At 38.8% G+C, this 9,310-nt stretch overlaps 2 protein-coding genes across 7 annotated transcripts; one reads left to right on the top strand and one right to left on the bottom strand.

The window, feature by feature from the left end:
• Nucleotides 1-388: 388 nt before the first annotated feature.
• Nucleotides 389-7,015, top strand: LOC100745924 (twisted gastrulation protein homolog 1-B-like). Of its 4 annotated transcripts, none has more exons than XM_003484637.4 (4): nucleotides 389-995; nucleotides 4,037-4,265; nucleotides 4,373-4,579; nucleotides 4,670-7,015. In XM_003484637.4, exons 2-4 carry the CDS (start codon nucleotides 4,043-4,045, stop codon nucleotides 4,975-4,977), a joined length of 738 nt encoding a protein of 245 aa, XP_003484685.1. In that variant the 5' UTR covers nucleotides 389-995; nucleotides 4,037-4,042; the 3' UTR covers nucleotides 4,978-7,015. The 4 variants fall into 4 exon arrangements, with proteins under 4 accessions (XP_003484685.1, XP_012237129.1, XP_033175621.1 ...); XM_012381706.3 differs by lacking the exon at nucleotides 389-995 and adding an exon at nucleotides 1,019-2,260; XM_033319730.1 differs by lacking the exon at nucleotides 389-995 and adding an exon at nucleotides 2,435-2,479 and having other exon boundaries at nucleotides 4,670-5,588.
• Nucleotides 4,357-9,042, bottom strand: LOC100745804. Of its 3 annotated transcripts, XM_033319721.1 has the most exons (11): nucleotides 8,800-9,042; nucleotides 8,390-8,500; nucleotides 8,103-8,324; nucleotides 7,946-8,021; nucleotides 7,698-7,876; nucleotides 7,361-7,616; nucleotides 7,054-7,284; nucleotides 6,899-6,979; nucleotides 6,736-6,833; nucleotides 6,499-6,610; nucleotides 4,357-4,754 (listed from the first exon to the last, which is right to left on the bottom strand). In XM_033319721.1, exons 2-10 carry the CDS (start codon nucleotides 8,489-8,491, stop codon nucleotides 6,506-6,508), a joined length of 1,350 nt encoding a protein of 449 aa, XP_033175612.1. In that variant the 5' UTR covers nucleotides 8,492-8,500; nucleotides 8,800-9,042; the 3' UTR covers nucleotides 4,357-4,754; nucleotides 6,499-6,505. The 3 variants fall into 3 exon arrangements, with proteins under 3 accessions (XP_033175612.1, XP_033175617.1, XP_012237112.1); XM_033319726.1 differs by lacking the exon at nucleotides 4,357-4,754 and having other exon boundaries at nucleotides 5,978-6,610; nucleotides 8,390-8,538; XM_012381689.3 differs by lacking the exon at nucleotides 4,357-4,754 and having other exon boundaries at nucleotides 5,978-6,610.
• Between the last annotated feature and the right edge of the window lie 268 nt (nucleotides 9,043-9,310).

Genomic DNA, 9,310 nt, shown 5'->3' with positions numbered 1-9,310 from the left:
AAGAGCGAAGAGAGAAAAGTAACATGTAGGAGATCAGGAGGAAGAAGAGTAAGAAGAAAGGTAGGAAGGGAGCAGAGAGGGGAGGAGGATAAGAGAGCGACGGACAAGAAGCGAAAGAGGAAGAAAAGAGACGGAGGGAAAGGTAGAGACGCAGTGGAACAGGTAAAACAAAAAGTCGGGAAAAAATTGAAACCAGTCTCGGTCGGTTGGTAGTTTGGAGTCTAGCAGACTGCGGGAGCGGACTCGCTGCTCTCTTCTCCTTTTCCACCACCATCGCTATCAGTAACCACCACCACCAATGTGTTCGGCAACGACTTACGGTAACAACGGCAGCGGCTGCAGCACCACCACCACTACCAACTCGCTTGGCTACCATCGCCAACACCTCCTTTTCCTCCTCCTCCTCCTACACCTCTTTCCCTTTCCGCTTCTCTGTTTCTCTCGGTCCACGTCCTTCCTTAATTCAGTCCAATGAGAGTCGCTCTTCGATTCGTCGCACCCGTCATAGATCCGCTCGTCTTCATTTTCAGGATACTTTTTCTTCTCCACCTTCCTTCGGTTCGGTGGAATCGTCTGGTTCGCCAGTAGTGTGTACCGCGCTGCCTCGAGCTCTTGCGACGCATCGATTCCGAGATCGGAATATTACGAACCGGTCGGTCCGCGCGAATACGCGACCAACCACGGACAAACATCGTGCTCAGAGAAAGTGTCAGCTAGTGCGAGCAAGAGTGGGCCGTACGAACGGATAAGATCGATAGATCGTGTTGTTCTCTGGAAACACCGAGGATCCGACGCGAAAAGCCAAAACATTGCGAGTTGCTAGTTGCTGAAGAAAATACGCTGTTCTTACGTTAAGAAGGATACGTTTGACGGAGAGAACATGTTTCGTACCAGTCGCAACGCGAACCGGTTGCGCGTGCTTAAAATAGTTACCCGTGCATAGGTTACCGCTCTACCCACCGCTTGCTCGTTGGAATACGTTTCAGCATTGTCAGGTAAAAGCATACTGGCGAATCTCTGTTTCTGTGGATCTTGCAGCGATGAAAAATAGGAAAGAAAAAAGTATCGACGCTCGTGTTGTTTGTCGTAGCCGTGAGGCTTGGCGCCATGGATCTACTCGCGCAGTTACTATGATTCAAATAGCTTCGATCATCCGACGTGTTGCGGTGATATCGAGTCGATCTTGTCGCGGTTTCGCTATTCTATAAAATTAGCGAGACGCTTGCTTCACCGAGTATGCTCGATTCTATATACATATTTCGTTGCCACGCGATATCGGATTCTTGCGAAACGTTTATCTTGGCCGCGTGCACGCATTTATAGTCGGCCATTTCACGATCGATCGAGTCCCCCTTTTCTATTGCTTCTTAGAACGAGGAAGAAACGACAGGTTAAAAGCATCGATACGAACAGAGCAGCCTTTGGTCCGATGAGATCTTGCATACGTTGCGCGTTCTTCAAGATTCTTAAAAAAAAGAAAAAAAAATCAGCCGAGAAATTCCTGCTAAAAGACGAAACACGTGAAAACCGTTTAAACGCGAAGCAACTGTACCGATAAAGACGAAGATGTTCGTGAATTTTTCAACGAAACTGCTATTAACGTACGGTATTTAGAAAACATAGAAAATTACGCTTCTTTCTAGAAATACTCGCGCGGTTTGAATCGATTGTTGATCCATCCGTATGCTATTCGTCGCCTCTTATTGGATATGCGTTTTCGCGGCAGCGACAACGCCAGACAAGTCAAAGAACTGCGAAAGAAAGAGAGGAACGGTGCAAGCAGAGCGAAAAGAAAGAAGCGAGAAGGAAGCAGAAAGGAAAGAGAAAGAAGAAGCTCGTGCTACGCCATTCGCGATCATTTCGATACAACTGCTACCGAAATAAAGAACCGTACGAAGAAATAGAAATTTGAATGGCGATGCGAACGCTACGATACCTTCCACGAAGGCGATTGCTGTTTGTTATTGAAGTTATTCCATTGCCTCGGGCCAGAACAAGGCGAGGCTGTAAGCACGTCTGTCCCTGAATGACGAACGTTTACATTTCAATACAGTTGGAATTTTTCTAAAATTGTTCAGTCTCTAGTCGCGATGCGCGCGGTGCCTCCATCGTGATTCCTTCGTTGCATAGGACATCCACGGCATTTCAATTAGCCACTTCGACGAATAAAATTTGCAGCCGTTTCTCCACGGTTTATCGGTGTATTTACAATCGAGCAAAAGCAACGAGCAGGACGAGGATTTTTTTCTTCCAATATAATGTACGCGGAATATTTCCGAAGGCTACTGTAACGTATTTCACGTTGCTCTGTTGACGAGTGCCACGGACACTCGATCTTTCGTTAAAACAATTTAATCAAACTTCTTAATCGCATTGTTCACCGTGGCAATAAAATGCTTCGTAAGTCGAAATTAGTCGCGCTTTTCCGTTAGTTCGATATTCCATTACGATGTACTTTCCCGAATTCCAAGAACGCCAGGTATTTGCGCATTAAGTATCGTATATGTGTACAGTTGTGCAAAGCAATCAACATCCAAAGTGAATATTTACGCAAAGGCAACTCGTAATGGACACGCTGAGGAAAGGAATTTCTCGAAAGATCTATCTATATATATTTGTTATGAGCCTGTAGAATCAGCGAGCCATTCCATTCGGTGTTCCGACTCAGAAGAAAGCTCAGGTTTTAACGAAGTGGCATTTGTCAAAAGTAGTGCGACGTTACTCGAATCGTCAGGCAACGATCAAATAACCGAAAGGAGTCGTCATAAAACCGCTCCTTTCGATATTCATTTACAACTGCTACCTTTCGAACATTAAAGTGGGGGGTCCTATATGAAAAAGAATGCTTTAATATCCATCCTGTTACTCGGTTAAAGTTCGTTTCACCAAGACGATCACCGTCGAAGGATCGCGTACGGATATACAGTGAAATTGAGGAATTCGTGAGGAAATCTATCGTGTAATATCGAACGTGTCTTTCGAATACGTTTGTCAACACGGCAAGGAAATTCGTAGCTTGCGAAGAATCTCTTGCACGTAAATAATGATATTAGCGAAGTGTTGAAACTGGAAACTCGTAAACAGCGACAGTAGCCAGGTAATTCTCGAATTAAACGCAATTTTTCTCGGATCCATGCATGTAATAGGTCGTTGGAATGAAATTCCTTTCCGATAATAATTCACTTGAAACATCGTAGGACGTGATTATGCAGAATATAAATAGCTACTTAATTGGGGTCTTTGAAAGCTATAATTATTACGCGTGCAATCATTTTGCATCGAATTATCGGGCATTGCGTCTTTGCAATCATTCCTTCGCTCCTTCTATCTCGCAGAATCACGTACTCGATACGCTAGCTTTTTGGTCTTGCTACGTATTTCGTATACCGTACTTTTCGTTAACGTGTAATTAATTACCATACGCGCTTGGTTAATATCATTATTTGCATATTTAAGAATGAAAGTTATCGATTGATAAATCTTCATGAATGAGAGAAAATCAGTTTTAAATATACAAATAAACTTGAATATAGGGTAGCATCGATCAATGGATTCCCATGGATGATTTTAATCGTTTACTGGAAGGAAGGATAGGTGTTTCAGAAACACTGAAGATTAAAAGTTCGTTGTTTCGGCACACGACCCCCTCTTAATGACATCCTGACTCACGTTCATGAATATTCTTAATAACCTTAATCGAGCTTCATGGTCGTAATCAACATACGCGATTCACGGTCCACCGTAGACTTGATAGTAGATGCGTGTGTTCTTGCTCCTTCGCGATGTTACATCATTAGAAGGAAGTGGCGCCAATTTATCGCTTTTTTAATTGATCTCGATAACCTTCTTACAGTACATGTAAACTTGATACCGCTGTTCCTATCGCTATGTACATTAGAAGTTTGACCTCGGAACGTGTTTTATTTCGTTCGATCGACGCAAAGATCCGCCAAGCGCAAAGGAAAAGTTTCGCCTACCGTTGAAACCAGTTGAGCCAGTGTGATATTAATGTCCGCCGATGTACTGTTTTTTTTAGAACACGATGATGAGTTGGAGCAGAACGCTAGTCGTCGCTATCATTGAAATTTCATTTCTGTCGGCAATCATCAAACACTGCGAAGGATGCAACGAAGCGATTTGCGCCAGTGTTGTCAGTAAGTGTATGCTTACGCAGAGCTGCAAATGCGATCTCGTTACATGTACCTGCTGCAAGGAGTGTTTCTCTTGTCTTAGTTACCTTTACGACGAGTGCTGTTCATGCGTAGGTAAGCCGTCGCTTCTATTTCCTACGGTTCTCTATGTTCGCGAACGAACGTTACGAATCACAAGTATATCTGCTGCGTTTCTTAATCGTACATCTCGTTGTCTGTAGATCTATGTCCAAAACCAAACATAACGGACAATCCATTAAGCAAGAAGTCTCACGTGGAGGACTTTAGCGAACCGATGCCAGGCTTGTTCCAAGCGTTAACTGCAGAACCGGATCCACACGAACGTTGGCTCACGTTCACATTTCCGGTGGATTTCGACATGTCTTTATTTACACCAAAACACGACAAAGAAATGAAATACCATATGCGTATGTATTTATACTTCCCTTCTTTGTTGTTGTTGTAAAGATACGTTTACATGAAATCCGTTCAGACGAAGAAATTTGTGGTCCTTTCAGATACCGCTGACGAACAGATACATCCATTGAAACCAAACGTAATGACAGTGAATTGCACCGTTGCATTTATGGCTCAATGTAACTCCTGGAACAAATGTCGGGCGTCTTGCCAAAGCATGGGTGCTACAAGTTACAGATGGTTTCACGATGGTTGTTGCGAATGTATAGGAGACACTTGTATTAATTATGGAATAAACGAATCCAGATGCATACATTGTCCTTTGGACAAAGAAGAGGACGACTTAAAAGATCAGTACGACGATTACGGCCAAGACGAAGATGATTTGGTGGAAGATGAGATCGATTAATATTATCGGTACTTTCTTCAGCCTGCTTCTTTCAGTGGACTGTATGTATTAAAATGTATAAAAATTAAAAATGTCATGGGTGAGTGCAATCTCAGTGACGATGATACTTTCAAGAATTGAATTACAAACAGTGACGTCGTTTGTACTTGTTTGTGATACTCATCGTTTCGACATTATGTGAAAATTAACTTTACGACTGACGATTATCTCGTCCTTTTAGAACGATTTTCTACAAAATATGCGATAAGTGATGGACATCGTTCCCTTTAAAAGGGATCCGTTCGTTAGTAAATATAATTTAAATCATTATGTTCTGTAAGGCTGAAAGCTATCGATTGTCGATACATCTAATGGTATCGCGTTTGGATTTAATTAAGCAAACGCAAGAAAACAACAAACAAATTTAATGATGTTTCGAACTGATTGGCTTATGGTGTGACTTCAACGGCATAGCATGTAGTCTCATTCCTCATTCTTAAATGTTAAATATGCATATAAGTAACTCTGTGGTGTCAAATGTTTTATTTTTTCTGTGCCATATGAATCAAGTTGTACATGTATCGACTCATTCATAATTAATTGACGCATATCCGATGCGTCAATTATTCAAATAAAACCTATTGTCTGTGTTCCTCTAATGTTTACTTTTCTATATTTTAAAATGTTTTAACCAATATTATGACGATAAGAAGTTCTATGACTATACGATATTAACAAGATGACAGAAGTTACGTACGTTAGAAGAGCAGAGACGACTAATTTTGACCAATGTTATGACGATAAGAAGTTTTATGACTATAACTATGATATTAACAAGATGACAGAGGTTACGCACGTTAGAGGAGCAGAGACGATCTGTACGATTGATGATATTATGCACACGCGAATAATTAAATTGTAGAAAATATAATTTATACTATATGGTTTAATACTGCATTTGGTTATACCAATGTATGATATTAAGACAGTTTAAGGGATCGAGTAGGAAAAAATGTTCAAGTTTTCAATTTCCAATTCATGTGGTTATATGTAATATAAATAACAACATATTAGCATAATATTGATACTAAAAATTGGAGATTCCATTAAAGTTTTAACATATTGAACTAAGAGCGGAACTCGGAAATGAAATTATATTGGAAAGATACCGATGAGCAATTTTTCCTTGAAAACTATTGATAGACTAGACAGAGAAAACGGAGCCAATATCAAATGATCGTCCATAAATAAACTAGCGCAGACAATCAAAAATCTTACAATCAATTTTTATAAACAATTCTATTTCGAATATATTTCATTCTTTGAACGATTATGTACCGATTTATCGCGCAATATATTGTACAAACACATCCATTCAATTCTAGTTTATATTGAACATCGAATGCCGCGTTTTACGCGTATTTTCAACAATCACATACATTAATTCATATACGCATTATTAACGCGCGTTACTGCATTGCGGTTATAAATACAACAAAAGTTGCAGCACTTGAAAGAAAAACACGAAACATGTTTACATACCACGTATTTATACAGGCGGATGTTCGTCTTGCGTTTCATTGCTTTCTGGCAATTTAATGAAAGGCAAATCACTGCCACTCCACATAGAATATAATTGAGATCTCGCGCATTCCTGAAATTATTAATGTTACTAATGTTATTAAATATTCGATAATCGTTTATGGATCGAAGCTAATATACAGGAACCACAAGTAATAATAATAGCAACAATTGTTTTAAACTGTAATCATGCATTACCCCACCACCCGCGCTCTCGGAACCTGACCGACTATAGGCTGATATGCAAGAATCCGTCGAAGAACTGCTCTTACGTAATGGTAGTGTATCTACGGTACCTAATGGGAAAGTCAAACGTTATACGTGATTGACTTTATTCATTGCACTTAACGCGTATACTTACCAAATTCGATTTCTCTATGATCACTGTGCGAATGAATGCTATCTTTGCTATCTCGGTGACTACCACTAGTTCCACTTTGTTCTGCACAGCGTACAATAAATAATTTATTGCAATTAATAATGACGAATAAATTTTAATATACATCAAATCTCTACCCGAATCTCTGTGTTCTCCACTATGTGCACTCTCATCACTTTCGCGATGTCCTGATTGATCAGAATGGTCACTTGAATGGGAACTGCGTGGCCAATACCTTGGGAAACCACTTTTGCGAGATGCTGGCCACATAATAGAATCGTAGTTTGACCCAAAATTGCACGCTGTTAATGTAACACCTGGGATATGCTGATTTGTGTAAGCAATTAATTTATTTAGTGGCCTAATTCCTATATAAATATTAAAATAATTCGAGATTGTAATAAATCGTTATAACCGACAACGTTTTCTTTCTCTTGTACATACCTGGTTTACAAGATAACAATTGAATTGCCTCCTGCAAGCCATCGTGACTAGCCATAGTAGATGCTTTCCATATTGCATCTGGTGTGGTAGATCTACTTCTGTTTTGATGAGGTATTCTTAATTGCGACATAATATCTTGTCGCGGCCAGCCTGTGATGTTTTTACAATCCCATGGCATAGACCATCTTCTCATAGTATTTCCTAATACTCCACCCGACATTTCCACGGCTGCGGTTTCGGACCATCTCCTCTGAACCTATTGTATAAATGTTACGATACAAACACTATATAATATTAGGAAAAAAAGAAAGTCACAAAAGAGCTGCAAAGTTTGTACCTGCAGAGGAAATAAGGGATATGGTAAAGGTGATCTACGAAAATTTTGTACAGATTGTTGCATCGACGACGAAGATACTAGTGGTTGCGAACTGTACAGTCTTTCAAAACATTGTTGAAGAGAGGCAATATCACATTCAGTTGTACCACTCTGAGAACAGGAGCATTCTGCCATTCCCCCTAAAAAATAATTTCCTAAATCACATTGAAGTAAATAAAAAATTAAATAAGATTTAATTTAATTCTCACCTAAGCATTCGCAACAAGCAACGCAGAATTGATACTGTAGATTTATGAATGACAATAAATTATCTCTAAGTATGTCCTGAAAATCATGTTGCTTAATATAAAAATCTGTCGTATACAAATTTTTTATGAGATAAGATAACTCAAAATAAATATGTACATGCTTATGCCCTTCATTCTCTCGAGTTTCATGATCCCTTAATGCAGAAATAATATGATTTCTCACAGTATTGCTGGCTATGCATGTTGCTCTTGTAAGCTCCTCCCAACCGGCAAGACACTGTCCTGTTAACCTGCATTGTGTTAACGTATCATGAGCTGACAAAAGCGTTTGTAATGATTGAGCCAATTTTGTACCCGCTGTGCACAGGCCATTAAGCGTCTGTATTAAAGAAAGTAATTTGTTTTTGCGTACTTTAACATGAAACTCATAAAAAGTACACTAACCTGTAAGTACACTAGCCAATTACCAAGACACTCATTTATCTCCAATTGAAATTTAGATACCTGAATGTTACCGTGCTTTGGTTTTATTCCACCTTCTGCCATACTTACATCCTATTAAGTTTTATACTTGTATTAGCAAGTTTAATCACCTATTAATATAATAAAATGTAAAATCTATGATTTTATCTTTGTTGCTAGAGATTATCTTTAAAATCTTACTAAAAACTAATGTTTACATGATGTAAGACATTCGAAATATAGTAATTATTCAACAAGAATGAGAGATAGAATAATAATAAACACAGTAATGGTAATGTTTTGAAATGATAATTTTATTGTAATAGAAAGGACTGTAAGAATTAAAACGATAACGATTTTACAACAAAAAGTTTTTCAAATCGATCACTTACATGCTTTTTCCGTTAGACGGTGTATTATCAATACTAGATTAGTAGAAGATATACAAATCACAAATTTGACGGTGGTATTGAAGCACAGTTACCGGCACCATTGTGAGCTGCCTCGTGCATACCTCATCATTTGGATTCAGCGATATAAAAACCGAAATACGGTTACACTCATCTGTAGTTGTATTTTTCAACAAAACATTTAATACGAAATAACTTGACTAGATGCCGCCATTTGTACTCGTTCCGTACGAAGGATCGAACAACCTCCTAAACCTAGGGAACGTAGTGAATTTAGTGACGCGCAACCTACAAAATTTTCTAATGAAAAGTTTAAATCATTTTTGTAATGTTATTTCATTCTTATTATCACCTATTTCCATTTGTATACCTACAATATATTTTTTATAAGAAATGTTATATTTATGTACCATTGAAATAATGAAACATACTGCGAGTAATAATGTCGAATTTTTATATTATATGCTATAGTAAAACATTTCTATAAAAATAA

Source organism: Bombus impatiens, unplaced genomic scaffold (assembly GCF_000188095.3).
Source record: "Bombus impatiens unplaced genomic scaffold, BIMP_2.2 scf_0019, whole genome shotgun sequence".
NCBI classification, from domain to species: Eukaryota; Metazoa; Arthropoda; class Insecta; order Hymenoptera; family Apidae; genus Bombus; species Bombus impatiens.
The sequence above is the reverse complement of the archived record's forward strand: the minus strand, read 5'-3'. Positions and strand labels throughout refer to the sequence as shown.